At 41.6% G+C, this 19,437-nt stretch overlaps 1 protein-coding gene across 27 annotated transcripts in view; it reads left to right on the plus strand.

Annotated features, from left to right (window-relative positions):
* MLLT10 (MLLT10 histone lysine methyltransferase DOT1L cofactor) overlaps positions 1-13,967 on the plus strand; it is a 225,987-nt gene extending 212,020 nt beyond the window's left edge. For all 27 annotated transcript variants that reach the window (XM_063669626.1, XM_063669632.1, XM_063669625.1 and 24 more), the window contains 7 exons: positions 1,260-1,414; positions 3,258-3,446; positions 3,866-3,954; positions 4,086-4,447; positions 5,471-5,567; positions 10,375-10,581; positions 12,288-13,967. In XM_063669626.1, the coding sequence (XP_063525696.1) occupies positions 1,260-1,414; positions 3,258-3,446; positions 3,866-3,954; positions 4,086-4,447; positions 5,471-5,567; positions 10,375-10,581; positions 12,288-12,332 (1,144 nt within the window). In that variant the 3' untranslated portion in view covers positions 12,333-13,967. The remainder of the gene's footprint in view (positions 1-1,259; positions 1,415-3,257; positions 3,447-3,865; positions 3,955-4,085; positions 4,448-5,470; positions 5,568-10,374; positions 10,582-12,287) is intronic.
* The last annotated feature ends 5,470 nt before the right edge of the window (positions 13,968-19,437 follow it).

Consider the following 19,437-nt stretch of genomic DNA (forward strand, 5'->3'; position numbering starts at 1 on the left):
GCTCTTGTCACCTCACCAGCAGTGTGTCTTTGGACAAGTCATTAAAACTCCATCCTGTTTCCTCATTTGAAAATGGAGCCAATAAACCAGGTTTTGACTTCTCACTAGGTTGTTGTGGAGATCATATGAGATATATACAAATGCATTGGAAATTCTAAAGCTCTTTAAATGTATTATGTTAGAATGGTAGCTGGAGACCAGAAATGGCCACACTTATTTAAACCAAAAAGTGGAGAGAACATTACATGTTCATCTTAATACAAGTACTGTTTGTTTTAGAAGGTTTATCATTTGAAGTATAGATCTAAGACATTTTAGAAATATTCACGTAAAAGGATCAAAAATTGCTTTGGGGGCTGGGCACGGTGGCTCATGCCTATAATCCCAGCAGTTTGAGAGGCCTGGGCGGGAGGAACACTTCAGCCCAGGAGTTGGAGACTAAGATGGGCAACGTGGTACAACTCCGTCTCCCCTGCCCGACCTCCCCCACCGCCGCCCCCCGCCCAGAAAAAAAGCTGTGCGTGGTAGTGTGTGCTCTTGTGGTCCCAGCTACTCAGGAGGCTTGAGGTGGGAGGATCGCTTGAACCCAGGACCCAGGAGGCCAAGACTGTGGTGAGCCATCATTGCGCCACAGCACTCTAGCATGGCTGACAAAGTGAGACCCTGTCTCCAAAAATGAAAAAAATTACTTTGTTCTTCTTATTTCTTAATTGTGAAAATACTTGCAAATGAGTAATTTTTAATTGATAACAAAAGGCTGCTTTAAGATTGTTAAAAATTTCTTTTTAGTGACATTTGAGATTTTAGTTGGTTGTAAATTCAAATACCTTTCACAGTATTGTAATTGTTCAGGGTTATTATGATGGCAAATATATCAAAGCAGAGTGATGGAACCCTTTTCTGGGAAATTATTTTGAAGTCTAATTTTGTCTTTCCCCCTTTTGTCTTACAATGCCATACCAAGTTATTTTACAGCCTGTTTCAGAGATTGTTGGTGGTGTGTTTATATTTTCTAGTGGTTTTTAATTATCTGTGATGGCTAGCTATTTCCTTGATTCTATAATATTGGGAGGAAGAATGATAATTACTCAATTTTAGGCTAGATTATGGTTTTCTAAACCCAGGAACCTGATACTTCTGGCATAGGCAGCCTGGTGTTATAAAACTCATACAGGAGAAAAGGGGTCAGCTTAAGGTAAGAAACTGTACTCTCTTAAAAGCATTCCCCTTCTTTTTAACTTGAGAATTGTTTTCAACAGATCCCCTGTAAGCAGCTTACAGATTCGCTATGATCAACCAGGCAACAGCAGTTTGGAAAATCTGCCTCCAGTAGCAGCCAGCATAGAACAGCTTTTGGAGAGGCAGTGGAGTGAAGGACAGCAATTTTTATTAGAACAGGGTACTCCTAGTGACAGTAAGTATTCATTTTCTTATATGTGAATCAAGACAGATGGGCAGATGGGCAGATGGACAAACAGGCAGATGGATGCAGAAGTCACTTTTCATCCAGAGTAGTAATGGGATTATGATATACATTTTATATAATATAGTGACAGAAAGTATAAGGTGAAGTGGTTTAATAGAAGAGATTCTATAGTGTTACTGCTTGGACTTGAATCCTGTCTTTACCTGTTATTAATAGTATGATCTTGGGCATGTTTTTTAAAGTTCTTTAATCTCCTATTTTTACAGTTGAGAGTAATAATGCACCCATATCAGAGGGTTATTGTGAGGATTAAATGACATGAAAAATATAAGGACCACTGCCTGGCTCACATATATAGCATTGTCTCGGTGCTTACCATGATTATACATATTGGTACTTTGTGTCTCCACTGTACTTTGTTCTTATCAGTTTACTAAAATACATGAGCACTGTCTTCTCTTACCCCAATTGTTTGAAGAAAACTTGCTCACCTCTGGAAAACTTACTTTAAAAAATACAAATAGTCAAGTATGGCCGGCTAGCTTCTTCATTTTATAATTTGGAGGAAGAATAATAATTATTGAATTAAATCTATAATTAGTATATATTATGCTTATCATCTGTTGGATTATAGAGCATGTACTATATATCTATATTTCAGTATCTTCACCATTTTAAGTATTAGGGCCGTGGGTGTAAAATGCAGATTTAAAATAGGTGGTGGTTAGCTGGAGATGAGGCCTTGTCTTAATTTTAGGGAAAAATAGGTGGTTTTCATCATTTTCGAGTATAAACTTTTGCTGCTTCATTTTATTGAAACATTTTGCTTATTGTTGGCTAGCTAAGTGCCATAAATTGGTATTTTATGAATGGTACCCTGACAAAAAATGCTAATTAATTGTGAGGAAATTCATGCCAGGCTAATCCTTTAAACACGATAGCTGGAGGATAGGTTTAGCTTAGTCTTACTGCATCTCATTTGGGCCCACTAAGGTTTCTTTGTGGGATCTTGGAGGGGAGGGATAAAAGTTAAATCCTTGGGAAATGGCCAGATGTGTCTGTACCAGAGGAGTTGTATCTTCTAAAGGCCCTGAGGTCATGTTAAACAAATATAACTTTTTAGTACGTGACGGACACTTCAAAAATCTTAACAGCAACCGTCTGTGTTGTTAGTTGGGAGGTCTAAGTTGTGGAAGGAATTGAAGTACTTGAGGTGATGGGGCCAGACTGAAAGTCAGCCTGTTTACAGGGGACGCGCCTCTCTCCAGGACTGGAGAGGTGGCTGGGCGCACACATAGCGCTCCCTGCTGGGTGACCTGCAGAGCAACATGCTGAGCAGCTGGTATTAGGGGCTTCCTGCCAGGCGTCTGATGGCAGCACTTCGTTTAAACCGAACAACAAACAAAAACATGTGCTCATTATTTTGGTAAAGGGTATTGGTGCGATCCTTAACCATTCTATATATGACTTCAATGTAAAATAGTGACAGGCACTTGAATTTTTGATAGGCTTTTATTTTGGTGAAAATAAAATGTCATCACTTTTCATTGAGAAGGAAAATTACCTGAAGCTGGTGTGTGTTTTTTGGTATGTGGCAACAAAGTTTCCAGAAGGTACATCCAGGAACACTTTGCCTTTGTGCTTATAAAAATACAAACATAGATAGGAAATTTATATCCACAAACAAATTTAGGAACAAAACTTAATCATTTAGAAACACTTTACAGAATTTCTACTGTTCTATTTTAACTTATTTCTAAGGTTACCGGCACTGCGTAAAATACTTATGTGTGTACTTGTCATTATTAAAAACTATCCAAATGTGTGCTAGTTTTAGGAATGCTGAAGTCATTACACCAACTTCAAGTTGAAAACCGAAGATTAGAGGAACAAATTAAAAACTTGACTGCCAAAAAGGAACGGCTTCAGTTATTGAATGCACAGCTTTCAGTGCCTTTTCCAACAATAACAGCAAATCCTAGTCCGTCTCATCAAATACACACATTTTCAGCACAGACTGGTAAGTGTGAAAATATTTATTTTGTATCTAAGGAAAATAGGCTTTCAGTTTTATTTGTATTATAAGTGAGTAATAATTGGTCACCAGTTATATGAAGATGTAGAAAAGGAACTATAGGTCGTTTTTGAAGGGCATAAAGAATCCTGTTAAGTGATCAACTTGAATTTACTCTAACTTTCTTAGTCCATAATATAATGGTAAAATTTACTTAAATGTCTAATGATCTCGTTATTGATTTAAAGCGATGGTATTCAATATAGATTTTTTTCTTATTTAAATCAGTCTTAGGAATAGCAAGACTAGATATTTAAGTGGTTTTGATACGGGCTTCAGCATAAGCTTTTAAATAAGCCTTTAATCTTACACATAATGTAATTTAATAGGGTAAATAGGTTTCTTTTTGTCTTTTATTATTCTAGCTCCTACTACTGATTCCTTGAACAGCAGTAAGAGCCCTCATATAGGAAACAGCTTTTTACCTGATAATTCTCTTCCTGTATTAAATCAGGTAAATTTTGTATGGTTATTTTCATCTGTGTTGATTTACTTGTGAATAATAGTATATTATGTTAAAGGTTTAAAATTATTTTAAACAGTTTTGCTGTGTTCTTTAAACTTAGTTTCTCTTTCTTACGCTAGGACTTAACCTCCAGCGGACAAAGTACCAGCAGCTCATCAGCTCTTTCTACCCCACCTCCTGCTGGGCAGAGTCCGGCTCAACAAGGCTCAGGAGTGAGTGGAGTTCAGCAGGTCAATGGTGTGACAGTGGGGGCACTAGCTAGTGGAATGCAGCCTGTAACTTCCACCATTCCTGCCGTGTCTGCAGTGGGTGGAATAATTGGAGCTTTGCCAGGTAACCAACTGGCAATTAATGGCATTGTAGGAGCTTTAAATGGGGTTATGCAGACTCCTGTCACAATGTCCCAGAACCCTACCCCTCTCACTCACACAACCGTACCACCTAATGCAACACATCCAATGCCAGCTACACTGACTAACAGGTAAGAAACTTAAGTGTGTTTTGGGTTTTTTAGTGTAACAGAGTACCGGTGTTGTCTCTGCCTTAGATTGGGGCTTTCAATGTGTTCCTTTGTAGATATACCTTAAGAAGTCGCCAAAAATTTTAAGTATATTATACACAGAGTACATTTATTTTTGAAACTTAAGTAATTTAGATTACAATGAAATTAAGTTACTTTTAGTAACAGCATTAAGTATGTTCTGTGCTGAAAATTAGTCTTAATCTGTGATGTCTATTTTTAAATACTAGTTTTTCTTATTTCTTTGTATACTGTATCATAAATTCTGAAGAAAGATAATATCATAGTGGAGATAACATGAATATTAGTTTCTTAAAATTTATGTAATATTTTTAATGTTCTATTCAAAGATTTTTGATATAGGATAAAGGTCATTTATTTATCTGAATTCCCAGGAAGTGAGACTCACTGGTTTCATTGTACTGGAACTGCATTTGAATGTTTGTTCAAAACTAGGGGACTAAAGCTATGTTGTTATTAAACATACTTTTGGGGGAATGAATACTTTTAAATGGATTTGCAGTGGGTACTAGAAAGCTATTTCCTCTAGCTCTCTTCATTGGTGTTTAGTTTTACCATTGGGACCATTAGAAAAGGATAGGTCAAATCAGTAGTATGTTTGGATTCTTTGTTTCAAATATGTGTTTACTTAGTGTGAGTTAAATTATCCTTGAATAATTAAAGATAAATTATTACATATGCTTGTTAGAAACACATGTAAATTTCTATTCCAGTTAGGGCCTATTTGTTTTATAATAAAAACATTTCTTGACAATGTGAATTCTTGTTTAGCTGTACACATGCATATATATAAACTTACATATATATAGAAATAATTTGTACATAATTGTTTTCAAAGTGTTTGGATTCAAAATTGTACTTAAGTTATTAAACATCAAATTGAAAAGCTGTCTTTCATTTTTAAACTTCTAAAAATGCATTAGAGGTGTGTAGTAAAAAGTAAGAATTGTAATCATTTTTCAGTGCCTCAGGACTAGGATTACTTTCTGACCAGCAAAGACAAATACTTATTCATCAACAGCAGTTTCAGCAGTTGTTAAATTCTCAACAGCTCACACCAGTAAGTTCTTTCTTTTGATAATATCTTATTAGGAGCATGTGTTCTAAGATATAATATTCACTGTGGGTACAGATTCCTCCTTTGTGAAATAAGATTATTGAATGCATAATCCAAAAAGTTTTTCTGGCCGTGTGGTACAGGCTGTGATACCTGCAGTGATGTCACATTCACTCCTGAACTTAAAAGTCACAGGACACGTGGCATGGTGCTGCCATAGGCTCTGGTAACACGGTGCTGAGATGTGGTGTGTGTTTTCCTGGAGCTTCATTTTGATACGGGAGATGGATGGACATGATGCATGCTTTTTGGTTGTGATAAATGCTAAGAACAAAGAAGTGGAATAAGTGGGGAAGAACATAGGGAACCAAGGACTATTTTAGATAGGATGGCCCCGCCTCTGCAAGGGGTGACTTTTGAGCACAGACCGATGTGAGAGCTCAGGGAGTGTGCCTTTGTGACTTGAGGAAACACAGAGCGAAAGCACGTTGGCGGTAAAGGGGCAGCTGCTGTCAAAGGCCTGGACGTGCTTGTGTTTGGAAGAGGAGTCAGCAGCCGTGTGGTCAGAGGGTGGGAGAGGTCAGAGCCAAGGGGGTGGTCTTAGATGATCGGATACAACCTTTCTTGGCTGTGGCAAGAAATTTGGATTTTATCTTAAGTATGATGGAAGGCCACTGGCGAGTTTTTAAAAATCTATTACGGAGAATTTCAAGTGTACCAAAAGTAGAGCGGAGAGCACCCTGAAGACCTATGTACGCCGCATTCCATTCTCTCACCCAGTGCTAATAATCTCAGTTTTGTTTATCTCATTTCATTCTCCATTTTTTTCAGGATTAAGAATTGGAAGGTTTTGAACAGAATAGTGAAATAATGATTTACATTTTAAAGGATTAGTTTTGCTGCTATATGGAGAATAGTCTGTGTGTGTTATAGGGTGTGGGGGAGTGAAGACAGAGGCAAAAGTGGAAACAGGGAGTGACCCAGGCAGGAGACGTAGGTGTTAAAATAGTATGGGCTACGTATTGAAAACTGCCTGGAATTATGGTATATATATATATTTTTTTTTTTTTTGAGAGGGAGTTTTGCTCTGTCACCCAGGCTGGAGTGCAGTGGCACAATCTGGGCTCCCTGCAACCTCCATCTCCTGGGCTCAAGTGATTCTCCTGCCTCAGCCTCCCGAGTAGCTGGGACTACAGGCATGTCCCACCATGCCTGGCTAATTGTGTATTTTTTGTAGAGACAGGGTTTCACCCTGTTGCCCAGGCTGGTCTTGAACTCCTGACCTCAAGTGATCTGCCCTTAGCCTTCCAAAGTGCTGGAATTACAGGCGTGAGCCACTGTGCCCAGCCAAGATGTTTTGAAGACAGAACCGACAAGACTTGTTTGCTGGACATACAAGAGAAAGACGAATTCTGAATGGTTGGATAGTGACTTTTACTGAGATGTGGGAGAACAGAACCCAACCAGTTTTGGAGAGAAAAATAAGTGTCATGGACACACTAAGCTTGAAATCCCTTTAGATGTACAAGTCAAATGGAGATAAGGCAGTTGCATAGTAGGTGTCTGGAGTCCCAGGCAGAAATGCAGTTAGAGATAGAAATCTGGGGTTAGTGCTGCACAGGTGATGAGGGCCATCGGATTTGATGCGGACTCCTAGAGCATGAAGACTGAGTCCTGGACACCCTAGAAAAGGAGAATAAGCCAGTAAAGAAAGGCTATTGAGAAACCGTGGCCAGTGAGCCAAGAGAAGGACAGTGTGGCATCTTAGGGACAAGGTGAAGGAAATGTTTCCAGAAAGGGAGGAGTCAACTGTGTAAAATGCTTCTGTGGTAGGGTAAGAAAGAATTGACCAACCGGGCCTGCTGGGGCATGCCTGTGATTCCAGTTAATTGGGAGGCTGAGGTGGGAGGATCACTGGAGCCCAGGAGGTTGAGGCTGCAGTGAGCCATAATCATGCCACTGCACTCCAGCCTGGATGACAGGGACTGTTTCTTAAAGGTTGGCTAGAGGCTTTTTTACAGTTTGGGTGTGATAAAAGTAAAAACCTCATTAAATGGTTCAAAAGGAAATGGGAGGAAGAGGAAGTAAAGATAGCATATGGGCACCTCAAGACATGTCACTTTGGGAAGCAGGAGGCAGATGTGGTAGGTACACGGGGCAGTTTCGACTCATTTTGAATGTGACAGCATGTGTGTATGTTGATGGGACATTGCTGGGATAGGAGAAAAGAAAGGTGCTAGCAGAGGAGGAGATGAGAACAGTATTTCACTGCCCCAGCAAGGCAGGCAGAGCAACTGGAGGTGGGTTTTATGTGGAGGGTTGAAGCAATCCCACTTTCAGTGCTTCTGATTTTCTTAATTAGAAGTAAAGTGATCAGCAGAGGGAAGGAGATGGGTGTTAACGGTTAGATAAGAGGGGAGATGGAAAATAGAGAACTTGTAGAAGGGGAGAAAGTATGGACCGAGACCCAAGTGGGGTTGTGGCTCAGGTGCAGGGCAGGCCTGGCCCTGTGGGCAGTCGTGGGGCTTCCTCCAGACCCATTTCCCTAGCACTCTTCATTCAGTTGGGCTGCTTGGAGAATGCATTGCTCAATTAACACAGGATGTCAGCCTTTGTAATTTCTTTCTAAATATATTTATGTACTTTTTTGCTGTAGTAAAAAATATATTGAAAATACTTTTGATTCTGGATCATTTTCAGTCTGTTTTTAGAGTGGTGTTAAAGGCACACTGCATATAAGTGTATATAAATTCTTAAATGCTGGCCGGGCACGGTGGGTCATGCCTGTAATCCCAGCAGTTTGGGAGGCGGAGGCGGGCGGATCACGAGGTCAGGGGTTCGGGACCAGCCTGACCAACATGGTGAAACCCCATCTCTACTAAAAATACAAAAATTAGCCGGGTGTGGTGGCGCGTGCCTATAATCTCAGCTACTCAGGAGGCTGAGGCGGGAGAATCGCTTGAACCCGGGAGGTGGAGGTTGCAGCGACCCAAGAGCACACCACTGCACTCCAGCCTGGACCACTAGAGCGAGACTGAGTCTCAAAAAAAAAAAAAAAATCTTAAATGCTGACACTAAGATGGGGTCTTGTTTTTTCTTACCTGTTGCCTCATCTTAATATGAGCACTAAAACTCCATTTATTTGGGTGTCTTCCTATGAATCAGGATTTTACTCTAATAATAGCACGTGTAGCTGTCTCATTTCCAGAACATGGTTAAGGAATTTTCAGCACAAATTATTGCTTGGAGACCATGAGGACTAAAGGACTGTACTTTTTCCTTCATCTGCCAATGTCATGGGCTAAAGTTTGTTCATTTACAGGGATCAAACTTGATGTAGGTGAGGATTTTGTGGAAGCCTCTGCACAGCTTCCACCCGACACTCTTGCTTGACCCTGCTTCCCCCAAATGACCTGCATGTTGCTAAATCCAGTGGTCCGTTCTCATTCTTCATCTTACATCACCTGGCAACAGCATTTGACAGAGTTGATAACTTTTCCTCCTCCTCGAAACATTTCCTCCTCTTAGCTTCCAGGATACCACATCATCTTGGTGTCTTACTACCTAACTGGTCATTCCTTTTTAGCATCCTTTCCTGGGTCCTCCTCTTCAGCCTCTTGAGAGTGCCCGAGGTGGAATTCAGTGATCTCCCATCACTGTCTGTAAATAGCATCTCTGGGCTGATACTTACATCTCCAGCCAGACCTCTCTCTGGAGCTTCAAGCTCCTGTAATCCAGCTGCTCACTCAGTAGCTCTGCTGGTGTATCTTAAAAGACATTTCAAACATAACGTGTCCAGAACCGAACAGCTGATCTTCCTGCAAAACCCCGCCCCACCCATCGTTTTCCTAACCTCAGCTGATGGCAGCTCCATCCTCACTCTGACACCCCACATTGACTCCATCCTGAAATCAGACTGTGCCACTTCTCAAAACCTTCCCGTCTTACTATGAATACAAGCCAAGGTGGCCATGCCTTGCCACTGCAAGCTGTGTTCTCTCCTCACTTCCTCCTGGCTCCCTCCACCCTCCCCCGGTCCTTGCTGCTACTGGATCCTGCTGGACCTGCTCCTCTGGAGACCCTTGGCACTGCCTGGAAATCCTCACCTGCCCCCGTATCCACCCAGCGAATTCCCTCATCTCCTCCAAATCTTCATCCAGATGTTAACTTCGCAATGAAAACTGCCCTGGCTAATCTGCTTAAAATTACAACCTGACCATTAAACCCTACTCCCTCCAGACTTTCTCATACACAGTTCTGTTTCCCTTGACGCAGAGCAGTAATCACATTCTAACGTTTTCATTTATTTCCCTTTCCCTGCTCAATGTGTTTCAAGCACCAAAAGCAGTGCCTGGCACCTAGTAAGCACTCAGGAAATCTATAAATATATGCTGCATGGAGTATATGCTTGCTGTAGACTGGTAACTGCATCAAGAAAGCACCCTAATGACAGGCAGAAACGGGAACTTTAAAGTTGTTTTAAGTTTGGAAAGGGTTTGACCAGGCATGATGCATTCAAATGTCCACCTTGATTTCTCTAACCTGCTGCACTCCCTGATTGATCATCACGGATAACCCTAATAGAGGTCTCCTGTGTGTGTCCTGTTTTGAAAATAAGCTGTTCACTGAAGATACTGACATTTTACGGTAGATGTTTATTATCTAGTGCAGCATATTTTTCTAGATGAGATACTTGTTTTCTTTCTTAGCAAATATCTAATATTAAAGGAAAGAAAACATAAGGCAGCTCATCTGACTGCTGAATTCCGTGCTTGGCAACTCATTTTCTCTCACATGTTTTTTGCCTAAGGAACAACATCAAGCCTTTTTGTATCAGTTAATGCAACATCACCACCAGCAGCACCACCAACCTGAACTTCAGCAGCTGCAGATCCCTGGACCAACACAAATACCCATAAACAACCTTCTTGCAGGTACACAGGCACCCCCACTTCACACAGCTACCACCAACCCATTTCTCACCATCCATGGAGATAATGCAAGTCAGAAAGTAGCAGTAAGTATGTTTTCCTTCTACATCTAATGAAACAAGAACTGTATTGATTAATCAGAGATGACCATTTTCCAGTCTAGTTTTGTTCCCCTGATCATTTCTTCTTAAAACCAGTTGCTTTTAGTGATGGATATTATAGGCAAAGGATCTAAGCCAATTTATACGTCCCCTAAGTATATCAGTTTGAATTTGTACATTAGGTTTGAAGGCTGTTTTGTAATTCAGCAATTTTCAAGATGACAATATATTTTAGTTAGCAAGTCATATGGGACAATCAAATCAGAAGACAATAGTTGGTGCTTTCTGAGAAGCTTTGTTTATAGAACCAGTCTGTATAACTTGGAAATATTTTTATTTTACTCCAAAGTGCTTTTTACACATTAAGTATATTTATTACCAAGATTAATATATACATTTTAGGGCACACAATCCAATTATTCTACCAAATTAGAGAAAGTAAATCACAGTCACATCTGTAATGGAATTCAAATTTTTAGTTATTAATTTCATGTAAGTGATGGCATCTTACCCTTTCAATGTGAAAGTTAAATTAAAAATGGATGCAGGAACAGTATTCTACACATACAGTAGAACCCATTTTAAGGCCTTTTCGATTAATTCTCCCCTTCAATTAGGTCTACTTTACTGGACTATCAATGTTTCCCCTAAATTCCAGTTCAGGGCAGAATCCTGTTAGAGGAAGGCTGTGGGGATGTAGAATGGAGACTGGACATCAGGAAAAGGAAGAAGGGAGGGACTGAGGTGGGAGACTTGGCAAATGAGTGTTCAAAGTTGCAGTGTTTGCTGTTTCCCGTTACTTTGAAAGTTTTGTTTACTGTGCTTTTAGTCTTCAGAAACTTTAGTTTGTACTTAGTAACGAGAATTATTCAAAATAGAGGATTGTTTTTCATGAACTCTTCAATGCTTTCTGTTTGCCCTCTTGTCTCGCCTACTTCCTGTCATCACACCGTGTTACCTTCCCAGTGTTCTGCTGACATGGGCAATTTTCAGTGATTTTGTATTTGAGTTCTTTGGTAGTATTTTTTCCCCCCCGTGTTTCACAAGTGTTTTTCTTGTGTTAAGAAATGCACTAATTACAAACTTTTCCTAGGTTATACAATATGAAATGTACTTAATAGAAAATCACAGTAATTTAATGAGCTAATAGAGTGCTCATAATAGAGAACACAGCGCTGGTAGGTGCTGTTTGCTTAGTACCCTGCTATGTGCCAGGTGTCCTTGCTAGATACAGTGACATCTGTGATTTCAGTCTTTAAAGTAATAATAGGCTATAACTCCATTTTTTTATAGATTAGTAAAAGGAAACGCAAAGAAAGCCCAAGGACAAATAGCAAATGTGGAATCACAGCCCATGACTTTCTTAGCCCATAAAAATTTCATTCTCTACAGTACCATGTTACTTCTGTGGAAAAGTTGATTTTGGAAGATGAATTCTGCATGCAATCTTTAGAAGTTCTGTCCCTCAGATGGGCCCACCTCTTTGGTCTTTTTATACTGTTGAATTTAATGTTTTTAAAGTATTTACTAGTAAATTCTTGTCTATATATTACGTTGCAAGTAGCCTTGCCAACTTGCAAGAAAACAGGGAATAACTTTCTACCACATTTTATCTCAGTCACAGCTTCACATTCGATGATATTATCAAAAGTTGATTCAGCTAACGCATCTGCTCTTTTGTTTAACTGCAGAGACTTAGTGATAAAACTGGGCCTGTAGCTCAAGAGAAAAGTTGACACCTGAGAAACATCTAGAAATTGCCTATCCTGCTGTTCTAGCACTTCATCTGGCTGCCTTTGCAGTCCTTTTACTACAGCTATGAAGAAACGCAACAAGAAACTCAATGCACAACAAAGGATTAATTGCTGCAAGGACATTCTTGTAAGACTTTGATTAGTTTTCTTGTTGCTTTGTTGCACTGAAATGGAATTCCCGTGCCCCTGCCCCTTACCCCGGTTTTTTGAACATGGAAAGAAAATTTAATAACTTTTTAAAGTGACATAATTTACATGCAATATGTTTAATATAGTTGGTATACAACTAGTTTTGTTTATAAATTGGAGATACAAATAGCAAAACTAAATACTTGTTCCATTTACAAACTACTTGATTTTATTGTACAAGTTGAAATATGCTCTTTTGTTTGGGTTACAGTATGCTTGCTCTAAGTCAAATTCTAAGGAACTAATTTCTTCTCCTAGAGTTCCACTGATTCAATATCACAAATATATAGCACATCACCTGGGACTTGGCAATCTTTCATTGTTAAAAAAGATTTCCTTTCTAATGGGATTTGGCCAATTTTGGTAATGAAGTTAGGATGGTAATGTCTGCATCTGCTAAAGGTAATTTTCTTTTGAGAATTGCTTTCTTTAGTGTTAAGACCTACTCATATTTTAAAGAAATCTTGAGTTAAGTGAGTTCTGAGGCTGCTGGGGGAACCAGATCAATTCAAAGCTAAATACTTCTTTCAGAAAGGGGCCACTGTGGAAAGTGCTGGTGGGGTTTGCCGTTGATCAAGTGCCTCCATTGTGCTGCAAGGGCTGTAGACAGCAGGGTGGGACAGTCAGTCCTCCGAGCAGCAGGAATCATCCCGTCACCTGCAGCCTTCCCATGCTTCCGCCTTTATTCAGAACTTTCTGTGCCACTGTAGATAGCTCAGGCAAAACTATTACCTGGGTATTTATCCACTAATGAGTCACAAGAAAAGGAGTGGATTTGGTAAGAATAGAGATTTGTTTTATTTAAACCACTTCCCATTACTGACCATTAAAAGCTCACCACTAGAGTTCCTGAAACAGGTGAAACCTGTATGACAGCCCTTCCACTTTGGGGAGCCACGCTTTTGATGTGACAGTACTGCAGAGTGATCCACCACTGGGGATGTAATCATCAGACTGTTCTTCGGTGTGTGAATTATTAGTGGAAAAGACCCAGCTGTAATTAGACCTCCACTGTGTACTTAGCTGGAAGAACATGTTAATTCTGCAATATGTTTCTTGGTTAAACATTGCACAGTTCTTACCTCATTTCTGTAAATAAAGTTTTGTGAATCTGTTTTGTATTGTGAAAAATTCATAAGATAACATTGATATTTTGATTTGTAATATTTCTAATTGGTAGATTTAATTGAAAAGTAAAATTAATTTATTTTTATATGTTCAGGGGAATTTTAAAGTCAAATCTTTTGTAGATAATTTAAAAAAATCAGTGTGGTTTATTTTACTTATTTAACCCACTGGTTGTTATTCTGTAACAGTTTGTATAAATGGTAAATTTTGAATGTGTTGTTATTTTACCTAGATGTAAAATTCCACATGTATTAAAATGTACAAAGTTTTGTTAATAAAATTTAATAATGTTTATAACAACTCCGTGCCCTTCTCATCTGGAGAGGATGGAGGGGGTGCACCCATGTTGCTTCCTCAGGGAGTCTTGGCCTGTGTTTTGTGTTTGGAGCACTGGTATATTGCCCCGGAGTTAATGGAAACTCTCATGAGCAAATGCTATACGATGTGCAAAGCATTCTGTAAAGCAGTGTGCAGTACAAACCCACCTCAGGCTCAGAGATATTGGATCATCCTCAGATGAGATGGAGAGAGAAGAGGGAAATAGCCTCGGTGGAGATAAAAGGAAAACAAAGTCCTTTTAGATGAGATAATTAGAGCCTGTTGATAAAGCAGTACTCACACTTGGTAGAGATTCAATTCTTCTTATTTATACAGTTAGCTTTAACTAGAGGCATTCCATGAAAGAGAAGCCCAATCTACTTAGTGGTCTTGGGGTCTTGGTAAGCATCAGAATCACCTGTGGTGCTTTTCAAAAATATAAATGCTCAGACTTTTTATCCCAGACTTAACTGAATCAGAACATACTGATCTGTGTCAAGTGCTCCTGGTAATTAAGAGGCACATGAACAAGAAAAACTGGGCCTAGGCTATAAACTTTATGAAGGAGTGAGTTTTGGGTTCCTGGAGAGATTTTTTTTTTTTTTTTATGCACATGAAAAATAATTACGATTCTAGGAAGTCGTCTCTTCTCCCAAGGCGAAGGATTACCTTCCCTCTAGAATGACAGGTGACTCATCCGTCAACTCCTGCGAGTTTAATTTCTTAACATGTGTCCTTTGCCTTAGCTGCATGTTTGTAAGTGTCCGCTTCTGTAGCTCTCTGGGTTCCTGGAGGCTCCGGGACATCGACCTCGTCATCCTGGGTTGCTGCCCTGCAGGGCCCTGGCAGCTGCTGGTTCATATGTGCTCCTTGTGCTCTGGGAAGGGCACTGAAGAGCTGCTGCCCTGCTAGTGGCCCCTGAGCCTTGAAGAAGGTCTACACTGGCTGGTTGCCGTCTGCACTTCTGTGCTTTAGTCCTGCGGATGTGCAGTCCATGTTGTGGGTCAATATCAAGCACCAGGCCAAGACAGAAAAGCCAAGTCGCTGTCTGTCTTATGCTGTCTACCAAGCAGAAGGGAACGATGATCCCATAATCCTCCCAATAGGAGAGGCCCTTGGAATTGCAAGGGAGGTACCACCTTACAAGGAAATGTAATTTTGCTTTCATAAGTGGGTTATGTACCTAGGTTTTAAAACAAATGGTCTCACTCTGTCGCCCAGGCTGGAGTGCCGTGGTGAGATCATGGCTCACTGCAGCCTCAAACTCCTGGGCTCAAGCAATCCTCCCGCCTCAGCCTCCTGAGTAGCTGGTACTACAGTCAGGAGCCAACGTGCCTGGCTGTCTGGGTCATGTCCTTCTGAGTAGAAATCTCAGTGAGACAAATACTGTTTTACTTATTGAAAATAAAACACATCAATGATACCATCTTTTCATATAAACTAGGCCTTTCAAAATGAAATAGGGGTGAACTTTTATAATTTGGAAGTCATTTTTAAAATAATTTTTACTTTGTCAAAATTCATGTCAATTGTTTTTCCATTCCCCAATCTGTTATTTGCAACAAAGGAAATATCTTTTTCACACCACTTAACTGATTTTTGCAATTCAGTCAAGATTTATGTGAAAATGTAAGTTTCCTTTGACTGTGACTTAGGTCACAGTTCAAGTTTGGCAGGTCTTTAAGGGACAGATTCCCCACTGAGGTAAACGAATGGGGGCAACACATGTCCCTTCCAGCTGTCTCCGACATGTCTCAGCCTCAGATCCCTGGTTGCACCAAGGTCTGGAGGTCTACAGTCACATGGTTGTGGAGCAGACAAAGTGCCTGTTTTCCAAGTTTGTGATCCACATCCACCTCAGGGCACTGGTGACACTTTTAGGTGTTACCATTAACCTGTTTAAGTAATAAAAATTATCATGACCACTTTTAAGAAATTTGAAACCAGAACAAAAGGCCTGTCACTTTTTTTTGGGGGGGAGACTGAGTCTCACTGTCACCCAGGCTAGAGTGCAATGGCGCAATCTCAGCTCATGGCAACATCCGCTTCCTGGGTTTAAGCAATTCTCCTGCCTCAGCCTCACGAGTAGCTGGGATTACAGGTGCACACCACCACGCCTGGGTAATTTCTGTATTTTTAGTAGAGATAGGGTTTCACCATATTGGCAGGCTGGTCTTGCCTCCCGACCTCAGGTGATCCGCCCACCTCTGCCTCCCAAAGTGCTGGGATTACAGGTGTGACCCACTGTGCCCGGCCTCCTCTCACTTTTTATAAAATGATACATCTATAATTTTAGTATTTTCTCTTTTCCTACCTGGTTGAATATACAAAGTTATGGCCTGCTTTTGTCACTTAAATAAAAAGTGACAGGAAAGATCTTAGAAATCAAATTTTGTGTTTATTAAACTCATCTTTTGGGCCAGATAGGCAGTTTCCCACGGGCATGGTTGTCACAGCAGGAGCTGTGTAAATGATGTTCCCTTGTCTTTTAGGGGAAGGGGCTCTCGGGATTGGGGGAGTAGGGGCAGCATAAAGGGCAGGGTTGGAGAGGACTATGCTAGTCACACGGGATCAGGAAATGAGGCTGGAAGAGGGTTGTGGGTTTGCAAGAAAGAGATGACTGGTGCTGTGCTGGAGTGTGGTTTCTGTAGTTCCGTGGCCACAAAACGAAGATTGTAAATGCGCATTAAGGCAGCAAGCAGCGTGGATAGTGCAATGAGGCACCCTCTCTACAAAACAAAGTTAGCCAGGCATGGGGTATACACCTGTAGTCCGAGCTATTCAGGAGGCCTAGGTGGGAGGATCATGTAAACCCAAGAGGTCATGGCAGCAGAGGTGATCATGTCACCACACTGTAGCCAGGGTGACAGAGTGAGACCTCATCTCTTTTAAGAAAAAAAAGGGGGGGCTAGCAACTGGTCAGGCATGATTACTCACACCTGTAATCCCAGCACTTTGGGAGGCCGAGGCGGGTGGATCACCTGAGTTCGGGAGTTCGAGGCCAGTCTGACCAACATGGAGAAACCCCGTCTCTACTAAAAATACAAAATTAGGTGTGGTGGCACATGCCTGTAATCCCAGCTACTCGGGAGGCTGAGGCAGGAGAATCACTTGAACCCGGGAAGTGAAGGTTGTGGTGAGCTGAGATTGTGCCATTGCACTCCAGCCTGGGCAACAAGAACGAAACTCCATCTCAAAAAAAAAAGGCGGGCTGGGAGATTGGCTAGCAAGGTGTAGAGTGGGTAAATTCAGGGGAAAGGCAGATGGGAGAAGGGAGGAGGTGGGTATCAGGAGACAAGTGTGTTATTTCTAGATCTGGGTCCAAATATTCTAGATGAGCTCACCGCGTCTTCTCTGGCCTGCTTTTTGCTGCAAACTCCCAAATTCCATGAAGTTGAATTTTCAGGTTTTCTTCACAACTCTTGGTACATCTGGTTTACTTCAGTTACAACCAGAGCTAGGCCTTTGGTTGGTGAGAACTCCAGCGCCCCACCCTCCAGGTGAGCCACCAGTGTGGCCACCACCCTTGTCTACTTTCAGTGGGAGAGCCATGTCCTTCGAGTGTGGGCAGTTGGCAGAGGGTTTTCCCGAGGGTGCTGAGCCAGGCATCATGTCAAGCCCTTCACCTGCCTTGCTTCACACAACTCTGTGAGGGCTGTTTTGTCTCCCCCATTTTGCAAATTAGGAAGTTGAGGCTTAGGAAGGTACAGAGTCACATAGCTGCCAAAATGTGAATTGGTGCAATTAAGAACAAGAATGATCTGAGGCAGGTAAAGTGGCAGCACCCCATGATGCTCTTAGAGCCCCTCCCGACTCAGAGTTCCTAAGGAGTGGTGGAGGCTGGGATGCCTCTTCAAGATTGAGGCCTCTCGGGGTGTGGGCTTGGTCCATCCATCCAGCACTGGCTCCCAGCACAATTCCACCCCTTGCTGTGCACCCCAGCAAAACCCAGCCATGCTGTTCTTGAACATGCCATGTCTCTGACATCCCTGTGCCTTTCCCAGGCATCACTGGTAACTAGAATCATAAAGGCCTGGACGTGGCTGTGGCTGGAGTTTGAGCTGTCCCTGGCTCTGCATTCATTCATAGTCTTTCCAAGGGGTGTAGGGGTGTGCGAGCCTTAGCCTGGGTGCAGACTGGAAATGAACTAGGGAAGAAACCAGAAACCCCTTGGTGGACCTGTGAATTGAACTGGTTTGGAGAATTCAGGTGAGATTATGTGAGACGACTGGAGAAGACAGACAAGTTGGAATCCCCCCCCCAAAAAGCTAGGGATGCTTCAACCCCCTGGAGGCTTTTAGAGAAAAGGAATTCACCTTTTCTAAGGCCCTAGCTCCAAGTGAGCTGCTTTCTCAACTCCCTGGGAGGGACTCGCACCCTCCAGCTTACTGGAGAGGAGACCACACAGGCAGGTTGCCATACCTCTGCTCTGGCTCTTTTGGACATCAGGGAAGCACCATAGCTCCCTGAATAGAGTGGAGGATTCTGCCGGGGTTTAGAGCAAAGGGCTCTGAAACCAGAAAGTTGACCCTCACCAGACCCCTACAGAGGGGGGCAGTTGAAGTCACTCGGGTGGGAGAAGGGTGAAGACAAGGAAGAAGACTGCAGACTTTGGGGACACCAAGACTAACAAAGCAAAAGATGAAACATCTGGAGAGGAATCTGAGGAGCCACCAGGGGAACTCTTGGTTTGATTTACATCCATTTCACTCCAGAATGTGAGGCTGTAGAAAGCTGGAAGATGTCATATACCACCTTCAGTATTAAAGGGGTAAGGTCAAGCCTGAAAGCACCTTTTGGACATAGTACTTAGGTATTTGGCAACATGAACAGGAGCAGCTTTGGTGGCGGGAAGAGAGGTACCGGAGTCAGATGACAAGGGGCTAAAAGGTAGGAGGCAGTGTCTAAGGCTCCCAACGTGTGCCCTTAAATACTTGATTGTACAACGAGGTTGTATCAAACCAGTGTCAGTTCAGCTTGCTTTAACAAAGTGCCATAATCTGGCCAGGTGTGGAGGCTCACGTCTGTAATCCCAGGACTTTGGGAGTCCAAGGCAGGAGGCTCACTGGAGGTCAGGAGTTTGAGGCTGCAGCTATGATCACTCTACTGCACTCCAGCCTGGGTAAGACCAGGACCCTGTCTCAGTGACATAATTTTTTAAAAAATGCTGTACCTATGTCCTGAATGGTAATAGCCTAGGTTTTCTTCTAGGGTTTTTATGGTTTTAGGTCTAATGTTTAAGTCTTTAATCCATCTTGAATTAATTTTTGTATAAGGTGTAAGGAAGGGATCCAGTTTCAGCTTTCTACATATGGCTACCCAGTTTTCCCAGCAACATTTATTAAATAGGGAATCCTTTTCCCATTGCTTGTTTTTCTCAGGTTTGTCAAAGATCAGATTGTTGTAGATATGCGGCGTTATTTCTGAGGGCTCTGTTCTGTTCCATTGATCT

This window comes from Pongo pygmaeus, chromosome 8 (assembly GCF_028885625.2).
Source record: "Pongo pygmaeus isolate AG05252 chromosome 8, NHGRI_mPonPyg2-v2.0_pri, whole genome shotgun sequence".
In the NCBI taxonomy this organism is placed as follows: Eukaryota; Metazoa; Chordata; class Mammalia; order Primates; family Hominidae; genus Pongo; species Pongo pygmaeus.